At 54.4% G+C, this 18,662-nt stretch overlaps 1 protein-coding gene across 2 annotated transcripts in view; it reads right to left on the bottom strand.

The window, feature by feature from the left end:
• KCNAB1 (potassium voltage-gated channel subfamily A regulatory beta subunit 1) overlaps positions 1–18,662 on the bottom strand; it is a 63,161-nt gene that overhangs the window by 19,429 nt on the left and 25,070 nt on the right. For both annotated transcript variants that reach the window (XM_062005585.1, XM_062005586.1), the window contains exon 2: positions 4,190–4,233. In XM_062005585.1, the coding sequence (XP_061861569.1) occupies positions 4,190–4,233 (44 nt within the window). The remainder of the gene's footprint in view (positions 1–4,189; positions 4,234–18,662) is intronic.

Raw genomic sequence — 18,662 nt, forward strand, 5'->3', positions numbered from 1 at the left:
CACAACCTGTACCCCATGGAGCAGGAGAGCTCAAGTGTTTGTCAGTGAGGGGCTGGCAGTGGCCAGCACTTTATCTCTGTGGCCATAAGCAGTAAATACATGCAGCACTGGGTACATCTGCCCTGGAGCCATCTCCTCACCATGCTCCCAGACCCCAGTGGGGTGACTTGAGGGGCCTGGGACCCCTGGACAGTGAGTATCCTCAGGAACACACACTGAGGGAATATCCTTGGGGCACTTTTTCCTCCCCCCTCCCCTTGATTGTTGCAAAAGCCATCCAGGGAGGTGAGATTTTGCTCAACAAGGTGATCTCTAAAAGCATCCAATGTGGTCAGGAAGGAGAGATGCTCTGTTAGGGGCCTGGCCAGAGAAGGCAGCACAGGAATCCCCCTGGCACGAGCAGCCCTGGGCAGTGGCTGTGGGTGGTGATGGGCACCTGCTGCTCAGCTCCCATCGAAAACAACCCCAACCACTCCAGAAAGAGTGAGGCACACTTGGCATTTCACACAACAACCAAGGATGATTCACCACCTCAGTCAACAGCAGTGTTTTGGCAGAAAAAATGTACTAAAGACACTTTTTTTAGACCCTTCCTTTCCCCCTTGCTCAGTCCCCATCTTGCTCTGCTCCAGCTGCCTGTAAACACACCTCCCCCTGCACAACTGTGGCCCTGGCACAGAGACCTACTCCTGCCCCTTGCCCATCATCTTGTTCCTTTGCACTGGAAAACAGTTTCCCAGCTGAGTATCCTCACCTTCAACAGAGGAATTTCTGTCTCAAGACTGGATTTGGCTGTGTTTCCATAGCTCCCAGAGCCTAGCAAGGTGTGATCACTGCAGGGTTATGTGCTAATGCAAAACCCCCCCCTTACTAATGTCACTGCCAGCACATGTGTCACCTCTGCAGGGGAAAAAAAACAGGTTTCCTGGCTGGAAGTCAGAGCTTCTCCTCCTGCCAGTACAAATTTAGCCCTGGCTGGCTCCTAGTGAGGATGATGCCACATGGAGATGTGGCACGTGGGGCTGGGCTGGCACTCGAGCACCCAGCAAACACTCAGCTCTGCACACTGTGAGAATCCAGCTACAGCCCCTCACAGCCAGCCTGGGCCAGGGATGTTTGGGGCTGGGAGTCTCCTACTACCAGGGTTACAGAAGCTTCTCCCCGGAGCAAAGCAACAAGGGGCAATGGCAGCAGCTGAGCCCTTCCAGCCCACAGAACACCTCCTGGTACCCGCCTGTGAGTACAGGGAACAAAGGGTGGCTGCAGGAACCTCTCCCTGGGGAAGGCTCTTCCCTGCTTTTGTACTTTGCATTGCATTCAGGGCTTTGGGATGGCTGGCTTTGTCCTGCTGCTTGTTTCCTTGGAGTCAGGGCTAATCACCTTGTTGGAGGCTGGCTCAAACATTCTCTAACAATCATCAGGCAGCCTCCACAGGCAGAATTCCCTCTGAACTAGCTGCAAGGAAAACACAACCTTGCTTTTCCTCTCTGCATCACTATTGTGTTTCAGAGCAGCATCACAGCAAGGGCCTGGCACCAGCCTGTGTGTCTGCCCAGGGCTGGACTATTTCCATCCCTGCATTAAAGCTTTGCCTGGTCTTAACTTGCTCAAAGGAGGAGGTGAAAGCCCAGCCCAGCACTGGGCTGCTGCAGGAGGTGGGATCCCAGAGGAGCTCAGCCTGCCACAGTGGTCCTGGCTCTGGAAAGAGGGGTTTTAGGTCTGTTTTTCAAGAATGGTTTGGGTTGGAAGGAACCTTAAATGCCATCTTGTTCCAGTCCTCTGCCATGGGCAGGGAACACCTTCCATTAGTCCAGGTTGCTCCAAGCCCCATCCAACCTGCCCTTGAACACTCCCACAGCCTCTCTGGGCAACCTGTGCCAGAGCCTCTCCACTCTCACCCTCTTCTCAATACGTCCTCTAAGCATTCCCTCTGTCAGTTTGGAACCATCATGCCTTGTCTTGTCACTCCAGGTCCTTGTAAAAAGTCCCTCCCTGACACCCCTTTAGGGACTAGAGGCTGCTCAAGGTCTTCCCAGAGCCTTCTCTTCTTCAGGCTGCACAGCCCCAGCTCTCTCAGCCTGTCCCCCCAGCAGAGAGGCTCCTCTCCATGGCTTCCTCTGGACTCACTCCAACAGCTTCATGTCCTTCTGATGCTGTCCTTCCATGCTTCTCACATGCAACAGCCCACAAATGAATCAATGGAGAAGCAGGACACAAGGTGTACACATTGCCTCAGCACTGCCCACCGCTGGCTTCTCTCCCACTTCACATCTCTCTCCACTTACTTTTCCCTGCTGCTGGGTGAAGCACACTCCTACCTTGCTGAGGTTTTGGAAGGCTTTTCAGGGAGATTGCTGAACCTCCAGAAACTTTAGTAAACCTTAAATTAGATTTTCATGCTGCAGAAAGTTTAGGGAAACACATTTCTCTCTCAGGGAGCTGCAAAAGGAGCCATTTGGAAGCTGGGACTCGAAGCACACACCTGATGAATGTGCAGTGGGAGGGGAGGACAAGCTGTGCTGCAGAAGAAATACCTGTAACTTCAAGAAGAGGTGGCAACTGACTTTCAGGCTTTGCAGCTGTTCTCTCCCCTGCTCCTGCACACACTTGCTGCTTTGCTGCCCTCAGCTCTCCCCCAGCCCTGTCCTTGCTCGGAGCAGCCACTCGCTGCCTCCTCAGCCCTCACCCCACACAGCTGCACTCACAAAGCCTCAATATATTTAGATGCTGCTGCAGTTCCACATGCTTGAAATTCAAGAAAAGCTCTGCAAAACATTTCTTTTTCCTGCTGCTGCTACTTCCTTCCCATGGCTCTTCTCCAGCACCAACACACCAGCTCTTGGTGAAGCTCTAAGGATGACAAACAAATTCTCTGCACGGGTAAGACAAGTCCTTTCAAAGCTGGGGTCTATTTTAACCAGAAGAGCTCTTCTTGGCAGAATAGGTCTTATTTGTATGGCTTGTGATACAGGGTGACTTTCACATTTCACTCTATTTTAAAGTCAAATCTCAGTGTGTTGTGAAAAACGAGCTGGCCCCTCAGGCTGAGCCCTGTGCTGTGAGCATGGACCAAACACAGGCGGAGTCCAGCTCCTTGCCCACTCCTGCCTTCACCCACCCACTCACCCCAGGCAGCAGCACAGGAGCCCAGCACACCCAAATGCTCTCCTAAAGATGTGCCAGCACCTCCAAACACAGGGAAATAAGGATCCTTTTAACATGGGGCTGGGGAGGGGGCCTGGCAGAGTGGGGCATCCATCCCTGAGGGGCCTCTGAGCATCCCCAGAGGCTTCACGGTGCTTGCTGGGGGAAAACCAACCTCCTCCTTTCTACAGCACCTGTTTTTTTTTATGTACAGCTGTACTTTTAAGCATTCTTCATGTGAGCAGTTCAACTGCCAAAGAAATTAGTCGCATGAGCAAAGGCATCAGGAGCTGCCCAGCCCATGGCTGGGGCTGGAGGGCAGCAGCCCAGAGGCCTGCAGGGGCTGGCACAGCCCTGCTGCACTGCTCACACAGGCTGCTCTGGTACAATACTGAGAGGATAAGATACTGATGAGGCTTTTCTTTACTTTTCAAGACAGTATGGAACAGAAATAAGGAGCTACATGCAGCAGATAAAATACAATAACTCCCCCTCCCCATGGCCAGGCTGTGCCCCGAGGCACACAGGGTCCCTGGGGCGTTCACAGACATCTCATGAGGTCTCTGTGAGCTGTCCTGCCCCTCACAGGGACTGGGTGTATTGTAGAAGGATTTTATGCCCTGGAGTTTCCTCCAGTTCCACTGGAGTACTCTGGGTGGAAAGCATACCTCACATTGGGGCAGGTGCCTGGGCTGAGGCATAGAGGGGTTATTGACAGGGTAAGGGACCCAGCGCAGGCTGGGGCTCGAGTTGCCCCAGGGGAGGTTGAGATTGCACATTAGGAAGACCTTTTAAATCAAGAGGGTTGTTGAATGAGCTGCCCAGGGAGCTGGGGGAGTGTCCAGCCCTGGAGAGATCCCAAAGCCATGGAGCTGAGGTGCTGAGGGCCAGGGGTTAGTGCTGGGCTGGGCAGGGTGAGGGGAGGGCTGGGACTCCATCGTAAAGATGTTTTCCAAGCAGAATGATTCTGTGAGTCTCTGAACACACACTCAGAGCCAGACACAGGGGCAGGTTCTGTGCTGCAGGGCTGCAGCAGGTTACTCACCCAGCCCGAGGCACGAGACTCTCAGTCCAGACTTTCCAAGGTTTCTACAAGGAAAAGAGAACAATCAGCAAACATTGTCAAGCCCTCAAGGGACACACAACTTTAATAACCCAGTGGGAAATCAGCTGCTGAAGGCAAGTCCCTACTTTTGCCCAAAGGATCTGTTTGCCTCCAAAACAGCCCAAGTGCCCCTCACGTGGGATGCTGGCTGCCCAGTCTGGACACGGGCACCATCCTTTGCCTCATCAGGCTGTGGCAGAAGCTCTGAGCACTTATGGGGCACAGAATAAACCCCAAACCATCCAGATGTATCTCACATGGGATGTCACTGAGGGTCCCATGAATCAGGCACCTGTGTTCCGCTTGCTTTCACCATCAGCCACTATTCATGGTTAAAGTATTCACCTTGGCCAGCTTCACTTGTTTTTGCTCAGTCTCACTTGTGAAAGCATTCCCACCCACCACAGCAGGTCTCTGCACAGGCTGCTGCTGGGGGTCCCATAAAACCAGCTGTGATTTCCCAGCTCCCTCATCCCTGGCACCAGCTGCCTCTCACCATTGACAAGATCCAGTTCTTACCTTTCCCCCCACCTCCCAGCTGGAGACAAGATAATAAGCCCTCAGGTGGTAACTGTGCCATCCATTGAATCCCTACCCTAACTTGAACCTATCACTGCAGTACAAGGTATCCTTTTAATCATTCTCTCCTGCTTTAACCTCTACCTTACAGCTGGAGCTGTGCAATTGTTTGGCCAGGTATCATTTAAGGGACCACCTATCTACCTTCCTTCCACTGCAGAGTGCTGCAGCCACTGCACTTTTTGCTGTTCCTATTGAATTATTTAAAGCCAAATACTAAAAGGAGCAGCCCTGCTCACCCAGAGTGGAAGGGGTTGGGCAGAACACCCACCACGAGTGCAGGTCATGCCCTTCTCCTCCAGCTCTTTCTCCTTCCACACGCTTGGTTCTGCAGCTATTTGAGGTACTCCCTCACCTGGGCAACCAAAGGCACCCCCAGGGAGGTCAGGGGAGCCAGCCCCTCTGGCAGGGGCAGCCACCCTCCCACACCACTCCTGTGCTCAAATGGAACTCTGCTGGAAGGAATGTAAAGTGTGGGGAGAGACTGGAATCTGTCCTCAGCAGCTAGTTGCGAAGCTGGAGCTGCATTTCCAGCAGCACAGCCCCCAGGGCTCTCAGCACGGATAGGCCAGGCACTGACCTGATTTTTTTCCCACTTTTTTCTTCTTATTTTTTCTTTCTGTATTATTTTGAGTCAAAGCACAGCTGGAGCCCTGCATAGCAAACCCCTCCCTGCACACAATAGCACAAATGATGCCAGTCCTCCCCTGCTCACCAGCACAAAGCTTAAAAAGGTTCAGAGGCAAATACCCAGCAGCTGCCTGTGTGCTCCAGACAGAGCTGCAACGTTTCTGGCAGGAAAGAAGAGCCCAGGCCCACAGGACCAGGATTTGCAGCTCACTCCTGGGGACAGCCCACCCTCTGCAGAAGGCTCTTTGGAGAAGTGCTACTGTGCAGTTCCTAAGAGTTGATGCTTATTTTGTAGCAAAGCTTTTTTGAGTCCTGCTTGTCCCTGAGCTACACTTTGCATTTCAAAGTCTGGTTCTATGTCTGCAAGGGCACAGCTTGACCATGGAGCTTTACTCCTCTCTCTACATAGGTATGGATATACACATACCTAGGAAAAGCCCTTGAAGCTGCTGCAGTCCCAGCCCTCCCCTCACACTGCCAACCCCAGCACTAACCCACAGCCCTCAGCTGCACGGCTTTGGGATCCCTCCAGGGCTGGGCACTGCCCCAGCTCCCTGGGCAGCCTGGCACAGGGGCTGACACCCCTCTCAGTGTCCCTCTGGCAGTGCACTCACAGAAGCCCAACACTGAGCACAGCCCTGGAGCTGCAGCCTCAGCAGGGCCCAGCACAGGGGCACAATCCCTGCCCTGCTCCCCACACTACTGCTGACACGATCCCTGTTACACAGGCAGCTCAGAGGCTACTCAGGAGTTTGCCTGAGCCCATGGCCCAACCCAGAGAGCATTGCCAGGCTGCAGCCCCCAGCTACTCCCATCTTTTCCAGCCCTTCTCTTGCCTGCAAGCATTTCACTTGACACAGGCTCTAGCCAACAGGCAGACAGCCTGAAAGCAGAGCAGCCACACCACCATATGAAGTGGCCCCAGACCACCCCACCCCTGGGCTGCCCAGCACCACTGTCCTGCCAGCACACACCTTGTGCTGCTGAGCAGCACATGGCCATGGATGCCATTGCTGGCCCTGGGGCAGAGCAGTACTTGTCTGAAAGGGTAACAGTTCCTGAGCCCTTGTTCCTCTCTAACCTCCTAATACCCAAACAACAAAACCCAGGAAATATACCTCCTTTTGCATCTGCTTTGCAGCTTCCAGGTGTGTGTGTAGGGATGTTCCACAGACACACAGCTGGAAGCTGTAAAACTGCCAAGTAAACCCAAGGGCTGGTTTCTAAGTAACAAGACAATAAAAGCCCTTTGTGCTTCTCTTGCACTAATTCCCAAGTGCAAGACAATCACACAGCTCTGTGCCCAGAGTGGAACCAGCAGCAGCCCACACAAGCCACCGAGGACAGCTGTGCTGGGAGCAGTGGCTGGGCCAGTGACAGGGCTAGCACATCCTGGCAAAGGCAGAGGTGCCCAGTTGGCACCAGCCACTCTGGCCTTATGTGGTCTGAGCATCCTCCCTGGGCAGAGCTGCAGGAGCCTGTGCCCACAGGAGTCAGGGCAGAGCACAGCTGGGAGGCTGCAGCTCCCTTCCAGAGGGAACCTTGCACAGGGAGGGTAGGCTCTGGAAGCATGGCACAGGATGGGGGATCAGCTGGGAAGGGATGGGAGGGAGAGGCTGTCCTTGCTCCCCTGAGCAGGGCTTTTCCTGAGTCAGCAATGGAAACTCACAGCAATACTTGCTAGGCTAGAAACAAATCTTTGTGCACATATCTATAAGTAGATGCTGAAGTGCCTGGCCAGTACTGTAGAGTAGCCACAGCCCACGTCCCATCTGCCCCACATCCCACTGGGGCTGGATGCAGTGAGGCTCTGCACACACCCAGGGGCTTGCTGCACAGGACAGGGCAGCTCCAGGAGGGGAAGATGGTGCCTTCATCATGTGTTTGTTAGCAGTTATTGGTTAGTGCATCAGCACTGTGGCCCTGGTCATCTGTCTGTATTCAGCACTTGCTGGGGCAGGCAGGGAGGGGACAGAGTTTCCTCACAGCCAGCCAGGACCATGTGTGAGCAGTGGTACCCAACACTGCTAACATCCTCAGTGTGTCATGCCATCCCTGAGCCCCAGCTTGGCCTGCCAGGAGCAGGCAGCCCAGCCCATGTTCCAGCTACATGGCACTGCCCCTGCTCCTGGCAGGTTGTGCTGCTGCTATTCAATTGCTTTTCCAGGAGGAAAAACAACCCAACAAGGAGCACTTTTCAATTTGGCAGTCAGTGCTGCCAAGGGATGAAGTGGCCATTAAATAGGAGGCTGCAGGAGCCTCAGGTCTCTCAGAATCCCTTTGCCTAATCTCCAAGCAGATGATTAAAACTCAGCTGTCTTGTATTTTCTCATTTTTCATGAACACAGCTACTTTGCTTCTCTTCTCCCTGATAATCAGCTTCCCTTCCACTGTGCAGAGCTGGAACAACTGCACTGCTCCTCACAAACCACTGCCTGACCCCATCCCATGCAGAGAAGCCTGGAGCTGAGCAAGCTGCAGCCACACCACTGGGCACAGCCTGACCCTGGAGCTTGTCCTCGCAGCCACAGCTTGCCCTGGCACCTCCTGCACCCCTTCTAGGGGAGAACCTAAAACCAGCCTCCTTTTCTTGATCCCAAACTTGCACCCTGAGCAAGATCTGAAGGTATTCAATGTCTCAGCCTCAAATTCTTTTAAAAGCAAAGCCCAAAGCCAAAGAGCAGGGTTTGGGCATGCTGCCTGCCCAAAGCTGGGCTGGGTGAGCAGAGGCAGGGCAGCCAGGCTGCTGGGACTGCCCCCCAGGGAAAGGGATGGGGAAAGGGGGGTGGGTGGGAGCAAGGCCATCCCTCACTGCACGAAGGATGCAGCTTTGTGGCAGGGGCATCAGTCAGCCCTGCTTAGCACCCATGGCAGGAGCTGTGTAAACCTCCTTGAAAGCACCTGAATCACTCAGACCTTCAAAAAGCACATTTATAGCCTCATTCATCACACTGAAGGCCACAGAGCACTCACTTATTTTCCAAAGAGAAATGATGCACTATGCTGTCTCTGCTCTTGGGAGCTCTGAGAAAGATGTATTTCAAGTTTAACTTCCACAGAATCCCATGGAGGTGGGTGCTGGAAGGGCCCTGCAGAGCTGCTCCAGCCCCTGCTCCAGCAGCTTCCCCTAGCTCAGGGGGCACGGGAACATGTCCAGGTGGGGTTGGAAACCTCCCAAAAAGGAGCCTCCACACCCTCCCTGGGCAGCCTGGGCCAGGGCTCCCTCACCTCAGCACCAAAGGACTTTCTCCTCATGTTTAAGTGGAACTGTTTGTGTCCCAGCTTGTGCCCATCACCCCTTGTCCTGGCACTGGCCACCACAGGTAAGAGACTGGCTCCATCCTTCAGTTATTTACCAGCATTGATGAGATCCCCCACAGCCTTCTCCTCTCCAGGCTGAACAGCCCAGGTCCCCCAGCCTTTCCTCCTCACAGAGATGCTCTTTTATGAGACTTTCAGTCTCTGCAGCCGGTTGCAGGGCTGAGGCAGCGAGCACACCCGCAGCAGCAGCACCCTGTCCCGAGGCCAAGCACACTGAGCAGGGCTGGCAACAGCAAAAGGCCTGGGGACAACAACCCCCCAGCACAGCCCAGCCTGGGCTGCTGGTTTACCAGAGCTCTTCCTGACTGGCACGAGGCACAGGTGACCTTTTCCCTGCGCAGGAGGGTTGAGCTCACACAGCAGCGGCGGCTTCGGCAGCTTGCGCTGGGTGAGGAGCCGGGAGATGGCTGCCTGATTCATTGACAACACAGCTTGCAGCTCAGGCTTGTTGTTAAAAATACACTCAGCTACCAAAACAGTGTGTGGGGAGGGATGACATTTCCCTTGACTAGGCTTTTCCAAGCAGAGGACACATGCATCTCCCAATGGATGGCTCTTGGTGTTGGACGGGTGGCGATGCGGGGAGCACGGCTCCGAGGTGCCGCAGCCTCCAGGAGCAGCTGCTGCTGCCAAATGCCAACCAACACGACAGGAGCAACAGGGCAGCATGTGTGAAAGGCTCCAGCAAGGAAGGAGGTGGTAGCCCAGGGCCTGATGGGGCTGGGAGCCTGCAGCAGCTGGGAAGCAGCAGCAGCCCAAGCAGCAGGACCCCAGCGGGGAGCACAGCCACAGGGCTGGTCACCAGCCCCCCTGCTAAAGCCCTGCTCCAGGAACATCAGCTTCTCTTGCTAGAGGAGAGTTGCACATGCACTACACCTGTTCCTTCATCATCCTCCTCCAGCTCAGAGCCACAGTCCCTGGTGCTGGGGAGCTTTTGCCCAGGATGTGTTTGGGGGTTTAGCCCGGTGGCCTGGCAGGCAGCGCCCCAGCTGAGGGGGCACTGGGGCTGCAGGGGAAAGCTTACTTCAGCTGTGCTGATGCCTGACAAATCCATGCTCAGCTGCTCCCACACCTCCCCAGCTTGCAGCCAAGGGCAGAGCCTCTGCCTGGGCAGCAATTGGGTCCCTGTGAGTCAAGGGCACGAGGCACTCTCAGGTTTGCTTCAGTGACTAATTCCCAATTCCATCTCCCATGCACCACTCCTTATCTGCAGCTCCAGCCCCGCCTGAGGGCCTGAAGCGTGGCTCCCTGTGTCCCACCACAGCTGCTCATTAATAAACAGAGAACAAGCCACAGCCAAAACCCACCACAGAGCTCAGTTTTTAAGCATGGGAGTCAGTACTCTCAGAAAAGATGCTTTGGTTCCAACTACCATGCCAAATAAGCCTGAGTTAGTTATTTTGCTACAAACAAGTGATGGGTGCTCAGAGGCTGAGCCCAGTCAGTGCAGGGACATGCAGAGCAGCATGCACCCAGCCCTGTGGACACACTCAGGGCTGCAAAAGCCTCCAGGTCCCCACAGATGGGGGAAACAAAAGACATTTCACTTGTGCTGCGAGCAAAGGCAAGGAAAATATTAGCTAGAAAGACTTGAATGATGGGTAAGAGCTTGTTGTGTGTCCGAGGAGCCAGGGTCCAGCAGGCATGAGAAAGGCCAAGGTGGCACCTTTTGACTTCAAGAGCTCTTTTGTTCAGCATCAGGAAGTCAAAAAGCAATACAAAGGGAAAAGAGGGGAACTAATACTTGTGCAGAAAAACAGAAGGGTGAAGGGTGCAACAAGAGGCACCTGGGATAAAGCTCAACAGTGAAAAGGCAAGGAAAGACACTGGAGGTTTTCAAGAGTCTCAGGAGCAAAGGAGGGTGCAATCCATTGCCAGGGGATCTTTCCTTGTAATGTGGCTATGCAGCAAGATCAGATCATGTCTGAAAGGTTAATGTCAGATAAAAAGAACAAGAACCCAGGGTTTAAAATTGAGATGAATGTTTGACAATGGAGTGTGAGAATCATTTGACTGTGTAGCAACCCTAAACCCATTTAACTCCTTTCCAGGAAGGATATTTGATGGGAACAGCATTGCTGGCTACCTGCAAGCCTGAAATCATTCTGCTAATGACAAGGAAAGAAGGCTTACACATCATACAGAAAGTTTTCCCATCCTTGTTGGTTTTGCCTGTCAAAGCCTTACCCAAGCTCCCCTGCAAGCCTCCTGCCTGCCCTGTGCAGCAGCACACGCTGGGGCACACGTGGGCATCACTTCAGCAACATCAATCTGCATACAACAGCACCACACAAGGAAATTCCCTCCCAGACTTATTCTGGGCAATGAACACACTTGGACTGCTGCAGGTTGAGGGCTCATGGGCTCTCCCCAAAGTGCAGAGAGAGGGGCACGTGGTGGCTCACGCTGAGCCTGGAAAAGGGCACAAAGGATGGGATCAGGCTGCCCAGAGCCAGGCTCCCCTTGCAAACTCCAGCCCAGCAGAGCTGTGGGTGCAGCCCAGGGTGCTCAGTGCCATCCCACTGCCCCAGAGACAGCCCTTTCTGGCAGTTTGCAGCCGTTGCCCTGCTAACCAGAGTCAGCAGCACCTCCCTTCAGACTCATTCTGCTGCATCTTCCCACTCAGAAGTTTCTGCAGCATTTCACCCAAGCTTTTTGCCTCCTCAGTTCCACTCCATTACACTGCTAGGAAAGCCTCTCCACTGGAAGAGCTATTTGCAAGCCCCTTCCAGACCTCCCCTCCTCAACCCAGCTTTTGTAATAACACTGAACCTTTTCTTGCTAAAAAAGCCCAACCTGTCCTGCTGCTGCTGCCCCAATTAACTCACAAGGTACATGGGGGTGGCCAATTATAGTGCCATGGTCATTAAGGGCTCACCTCACCAAGCTGAGGAGAGTCTCTTCAGCTGAAGTAGCACACAGATGAGAAGCACAAGCTTTGCCTTAAAGCAGTGGTGCCCAGTCTGGCCCCTGTCTAAACCTCATTTAGCCACAGTGAGGATGGGGGACAGACCTGAAAAGTTGCCCAGATCTCTTTTTGCTCTTGCACTCACCCAGTGCCTCCTTAAGGGCTTTTATGGGAGGCTTTCAGTCATTTCCCCACAAGGGTAAGTGCTGACAGTGCAGCCAGAGCTGAACAAGACCAAAAGGCAAATAAAACTGATATATATACACATCTATATCCTGTGTCCCTCTTGTGCTGGGTTATGGGCAGCATCAGCAGGCTGAGCTGCTGCCCTTGCAGCAAAGCCTCACTGTCCAGCCTGGGGAAGAGGGGAGTTTTAGGAGAGATGTGAACATGGGTGGGGTGGGATGAGCTTGGAGCAGAGAGATCCCAAAAGAAGCAGGCACATAGAAACAAGAAAGCTGGAGAGCAGCAGGGCCATGGAGGCCCTGGGGAGGAGGAGGCTTGGCTCTGGCAGACAGCATCCAGAGAAAGGACTGGGAGAAAAATCACCACAGTGCTGTTTCTATAACTAGATGATGCAACATCTAACAGCACAGCCCTGCACCCTTTGTGACACCTCCACACCTGAGAGGGGCCTGAGGGTCAGCAGGAGAAGGGCCCCTGTTTTGTGGCCAAGCTCCTCAGTTTTCCCTGGGATGGGCAGCGGCTGAAGTCCCCATGAGCCAGGCTCCTGCACCCAGGCTCCTGCAGGATGGGGCTTTACCTGCCTAACTCAGCTCCTACATTTGCACCAGCTGACTCCCATAAGCACTGGGGTAGAGGCTCCCCACAAAGCCATACCCAGAGGCACTCCCATCATCCCCCAGCACTAGCAGGGCCCCCAGCCCCAGCAGCACAGCTCTGCCACTGGCACCCAGCAGGGCCAGGGCCTTCCCAGAGCTCACAGACTCCTTAATTAAAGGAAAAGGGGGAGAAGGTGGAGGAGAAAACGTGCCTACAAAGCAGCCCAGACCATATGGCAGGAATGGTATCTGTCCCCCGTGGCACAAAGCAGAAAGCAGTTGCAATTATTCACTTTTAATTAATTCCAGTGCAGGAGCATTGGTAAGAGCCCATCAGTGGCAGCAAACATTGCAGTGCTGGAGGCAGCCCTGACAGGGAATGTAGGGAAACACCAGTGAACCCAATCCCCGTGCCCAGGCAGCACTGAGCACCCCAATCTCTGCTGTGAAGGGCTTTTCTCATCCCCCCAGAACTACATCCAGCAAAGGGGAGACCCCAAAAAAACCACACAGACCCATCTCCCCAAGGACCCCAACAGGAGACAGCACCTACCCCAGCACATATCCCTGGTGCAGAGCAAATCCCTTTCCCCTTGCACTTCAAAAAGGGGTGATAAAGAGTAACCCTCTCCTTTAAAACAACCTTCACCATTAATTGCCCAGCCCCACCACAGCATCTCCCAGGTACCTGACACTTCCCATCCCACACAGCAGGAGCAGCAGCCTGAGGTACCTCACAAGCCCCCTGTACTGGGGCACAGCCAGCTAAGCCAGCACCTTTCTGACAGGGATTTATAGTCTGGGCACCTGTGCTGCTTAATCAGCTCATTAACCTGCAAGTGGCTCCTCCTTTTCATTCAGGGACAAAGCAATTATAAGAAAATAGATCCTGGTTATCCAGGTGGGAGATTTGGTTTGCTGCTGCCTGTCATTGTTTGAAGGGGACAGAGGGGGTTTGGATTTGGTCACTTCCATGAGCACATACCCAAATCAGCCCCAACTTTTGTGCTGCTTGGAAGCTGAAGCTGCTGAGCAGCCTTGCTTCAGTCTGAAGTGTTATGAGCAAACCCTGCTCTAAGCTTATCTGAGCCCAATAGTCCCACCTGCACAAGGGGATCAGGACAACCACCATATCTGCCCTCCCTTCCTTCCTTCCTCCCTTCCTTCCTCCCTTCCTTCCTCCCTTCCTTCCTTCCTTCCTTCCTTCCATTCATTCATCTCTCCATCCATCTATTCATCCATCTCTCCATCTCTCTATCTCTCCATCTATCTATATCTTTCCCCATCTATCTGTCTATCCATTTATCTATCATGTCTCTCTCAGGAATGAGAGTGAGAGGATTTTCTAAGGAAAAACACAAGTTTTAAATAAGATCTCTGCAATAACACATACAATGACTAAAACATTTTTGACTCCACACCCACAGAAGACTCATCAGGCTTAGAAGAGCTCCACAGAAACCAGATAATGCTGGTTTTGGCTTGTTCCAACCCCATTTTAATTGTCCCGTGTTGGTGGTTTGCCCACAGAAGCCAACCAAACATGGTGCTGAGGGGATGGCTCCTGTGTGGGTCAGGCCTCCCTGGCAGCCCCCAAGGAAGGTGACCCCCAAGACCCCAGTGCACCAGCCCTGAGAAAGGGAAAGGAGGCAGGAGAGGAGAGAGGGGCTTGGGATGGAGCAGGGGGCATTGGGAAGAGCACAGAGCCAGTCCCTGGGAGAGGCAGCAGCATCTGCACGTGTAGAGACCCGCCTGCAGGTGTGTTCATGGCCATTCTCCAGCCCTGCTGCAGCACAGGGTTGAGTCTCTCTCTCTGGAGACATTCAAACCCAGCTGGACAGTTCCTGTGTGACCTGCTCTAGGTGGTGCTGCTCTGGCAGGGGGTTGCACTGGATGAACTTTCCAGGTCCCTTCCAACCCTTGAGATCCTGTGACTGTGGGGCACCCCGAGCCTGGCACAGCCCTCCTTGTACACCCCACACACCCTCAGGGCTGTGGGGACACAGCCTCCACCACCTGATCAAACAAAAAGGGGAAGCCATGACTCAAGTTTTCTGTGTACAACCTGCAGACAGTTTGGCTTATTGCTACAAAGATGTAAAAAACCCACCCCAAGTCCCTGCTCCTGAAGCTGGTGGTGGGAAAACAAGGTTGCTTAGAAACATCCCCATTAGTGCTCCAGAACTGCTCCTTTCTGCACAGAAAGTGAATAAAATATGTAATTTGTTCCCTGGAAAAAGAGGCTGTTTGGAGTAACAACAAAGCCCTGATGGAAGCTGAAACCCTTTCCCACTGCCCTCTGCCCCTGACCTGCAGAGTGGGCAACAGCGAAGCGCCCAATGGCCTCAGAAACATTCTGTCCCTCGGTGCTTCTGCTGCCTTCCCACCGTGGGAGCCCCTCACCCATCACTGCTTCTGGTGGTGGTGAAGGACCCTCCCCATGGCCCCCCTCCTTCTCTGCCCCTCTGAGGCTGGAGAGTCACCCTGCACCCACAGCAAAGCGAGCTGGTGGCAATCAGACTCAAACCTCATATGAGTGACTTTGCCAAAATGGGCAACGAGGGACTCTCCAAATTTGCCCACTTGTACCCAGCAGGGTGGGGTGGGACCCCCTATCCTTGCCCCATGGGGAAGGGGCTGTTCCTCACAGCAGGAGAATGTCTGCAGTGTCCCCAGGACACAGGGTGATGTGGTGAGACAGGCAGGAGCGGGGCCATCCCCTCAAGCTCTCCTCTCCACCTTCACCGAGCCTTTCCCAACCTTCCCAGTGCAAAACTGTCCAGGTTGTGGGTGACATTTCTCTCAGGCAGCCCCAGAGCTGTGACACTGGAGAGACCCACCCCTCCTGCACCCACCACGTCTGTGGGGCTTTCGCTCCTCTGAACCTCTCCCAAGGCACAAACACGGAGGCACGGCCATGGCACAATGACACACTGCAAAGACACTCCAAGTGCTGTGGGAAAACACACCATCTCTACAGCTCCTCACAAGCTTCCAGGGTGACCTGCCAGCATCCAGCTCGGGACCTCCCTGCCTCTTCCAAGCAGAAGACATTCAGCTCCTCCCAACATCTCAGAACCACCTCAATGCTATTTGTCACCATCCCTTGGGCTGCAACAGCCCCCAGCACGGCTTAGTCTTGCTGTGAACCGAGGGTGAGGCAAGATGGAGGTGTTAATCCTCTGCTTTCATTAACTGGGGTGCTCTGCTGTGTTTAGAGCTGGATTTCCTTTGGCTTCATCAGCTCAGACCTGTGGATTTTAGACAATGAGCAGCTGCCCCTCTAGCGAGCTCCAATGGCAGGAGGTTGTCTCTAAGTGCTGTGGGTGAGAAGAGAGAAAAAAAACATGCTTTCTGCCTCTCATTTGGTGAACAAAACACTTGACAACACACACAGCAGCTTCCACTGAGTTGCCACCTGTTTTAGCAGCAATTGCAGCGGTGCAGAGCCGCAGCTTCCCACCGCTTTGTGCATTTTCCACCCATTTACTCGTGCAGAGATCACAAAGTGCAGGAGGTCTGTGTGCTGCTGGCACACCTGCACGTCCTGGGCAAGCTTTGGTGCCTGGGCAGGTGCAACTTGTCCTCCATTTGTGGGTAATGCCACAGAAACGGGTGCAGTGCTGCTCCAGCCACGTGCGCTGCCTCCCACCGATGCTTTCCCCCACCTCAAGTCAGCACCACACTCTGCCCAGGGAACGGTTTCTGACAGGATGGGGCTTAAAACCTCGGTCCTTGCAAAGGGAGAATGGTGATTTCTGACCAAAATCCTACCAAGTGTCTTTCCTTCCTCTAATACAAACCACCTTTCTGTTTGTCCCTCAGAATTGTTGCCCCTTTCTGAATGGAAGTCGTTTCACCTTCACAGCAGCTGAAGCGCTGCCCTGCCCTGTCCCTGCTGCAGTGAAACGGGGGTGGGGGGTTGGTGGCTGTCCCCACCAGTGACATTAAGCATTAGGCCAAGGAGAGAAAACAGGGGGGAAAACCCTGCCAGGAGCAGAATAGCTGCAGAGGCAAAACAAGGCAGAATCCATCAGCTGGAAGGCAGGGGGTGGGTGCTGTGCAGCAGGAGGGGCAGCAGCCCAGGCACGGGCAGTGTGAGGGGACAAGCAGCTGCCTAAACAGCATCTGGCTCCCGCTTCTCGGCTCCCTTCACGCTTTCCAGCTCCTCGCCCGCGCCCGTGAGGCCTCTGGCTGCGGGGGTGGTCGCTTCAGCCGACATCCTCTCGAATTTGGGGGGTTTTTTTGGCTGCATCCTCAGAGCAGTTGTGGATGACGCACGGAGACGTGGCTAAGGCAGGAGCGATGGGCCGCAGCCAAGCGCCGGGGCTGCACACGGGGCCCGGCAGACGCAGCCTGTCCCCGCGCACGGGCGCTGCCGGCAGCCGGGAGCCCACGCGCCCCGCTGCTCCTGCTCCCCGCACCCCGGGGCTGGCGCTGCCACGCACACGCTGCCACGCACACGCTGCCACGCACACGCTGCCAGCCACGGGCTGCAGCCCAGCCCCGCCACACGGGCTGCCCGGCCCTGCAGCCACGTCCCCAGCGCCCTGCGGCCCGTGGCACTCCTGCCCCCGCGCCTTCTGTCAGCGTGGGACCTGACGGGTGAAAGAGGGGGCAAGGGAAAATGTTTGTCATTCTGCAGAGATGCTTCTAAAGTGCAGACTGTCAAACGTCTCTGGGAATCGTGCCCTCGTGGGCAAGAAGCCAATGGCATCCTGGGGGGCATGAAGAAGAGTGTGGGCAGCAGGGCCAGGGAGGTTCTGCTCCTCCTCTGCTCTGCTCTGGTGAGGCTTCACCTGGAGCCCTGTGTCTGGTTCTGGGCTCCCCAGCTCAAGAGGGACAGGGAACTGCTCTGTGCTTCAGCAAGATCCATCCTGAGCACATTGGGTACATCCCCACCACTGCTCCCCACCAGAACAGGGTTTGTTGGGTATTTTCCACATACTGAGCCGTGGGGAAGTTCTGCTGGAGTAGGAGCTGTGGAAACAGCTCCTGGAGCCATCCCTCTCCCATGACAATGCTCAGAGGGAGATGTCCACTGACCTGGGGCAGGGAAAAATGTCACCTTAACACAGGCTTAACCCCCAGGCTCACACCGAGTCACAGGCAGGGCTTTTTCTTTTCCTTACTGAGGTTTAACTTCCCAACAATGCCACTCCCCAGATGGTGGTTTATAACATTGGTCTGAAAATAAAAATAAGAGTGTTCAAAACTCCAACTGGACTTTGCCAAAGCAGTCAGGCTAAAATAACACACTTCAAATATCTCAAACCGTGCACTTCACGAGCAATTCGATCAGCAGCCTCTCTGCATTACAGCCCCCTTCACTTCAGTTAGGTTAACGATGCCCTGCAGGCTTTAAAGGGAAAATGCCACTCAGGAAGAGCTGCCCTGTGCTGCCTCGTGCCAGGGGATGGCCACCAGCCACCTGTGCCCCGGGACAGCGGGCTCTGGGTGCGGGTGGCCCAGGGAGCAGCAGTGCTGGGCCCTCACACCGCTGCCCTGCGAGCTGCCCACGGCTCATCGCCACGGTACGGCTGCGTTACTGAAAAGCATCCTTCAAATAGCATCTGTTTGCTTCTGCTGAACAACAGAGACAGGAAAAGCGTGTTCTTTAAACACCAGTTGTCCTTGAAGGCAATCTTGGCCTCCTTAGCCCATTGCTCTCTCTTGGGATTAAAACTGGAGGGTGAGAATTGATGGCACACTGAGCCCTGGCGTGTTGCTGTGTCCCCCAGTACCACAGGACAGCAGCTCAGACAGCAGGACAGGCAGTCCAGCACTCCCAGCACCCAGGAGGAGCAGCAGTTTGCACACCACGGGTGCCAGGGATGTGGGGAGTGTCCCAGTGCATCTGGGCAGAGGCGATGCCAAGCTGCTGCTCTGGACAACAGCCCCCTCTGTGCTGACCGACAGCGTGTTCCCCCCTGAGCTGGACCTCGGGGGAAGGAACATAACTAAGCTGCTGGACAGACTCTTCCAAAGTCTCTAATAGATTAGATTAGAAATGAAGAATGTCAGAACACTCAGGAATAACAATAAAAATTCATATTTCAGTTAACTAATGTTGCTGTAGGAGGTACATCCTGGGCTGGCCGGGTCTGCCGGGGAGAGAGGGGAGAAGGAGAAACCTTGAGCAGAAGAAATCCCTTTGCTGCGTCCAGAGGAGCAGAGAATGAGGCAGAGAGCA

The sequence above is a fragment of the Colius striatus genome, chromosome 12, assembly GCF_028858725.1.
Source record: "Colius striatus isolate bColStr4 chromosome 12, bColStr4.1.hap1, whole genome shotgun sequence".
NCBI classification, from domain to species: domain Eukaryota; kingdom Metazoa; phylum Chordata; class Aves; order Coliiformes; family Coliidae; genus Colius; species Colius striatus.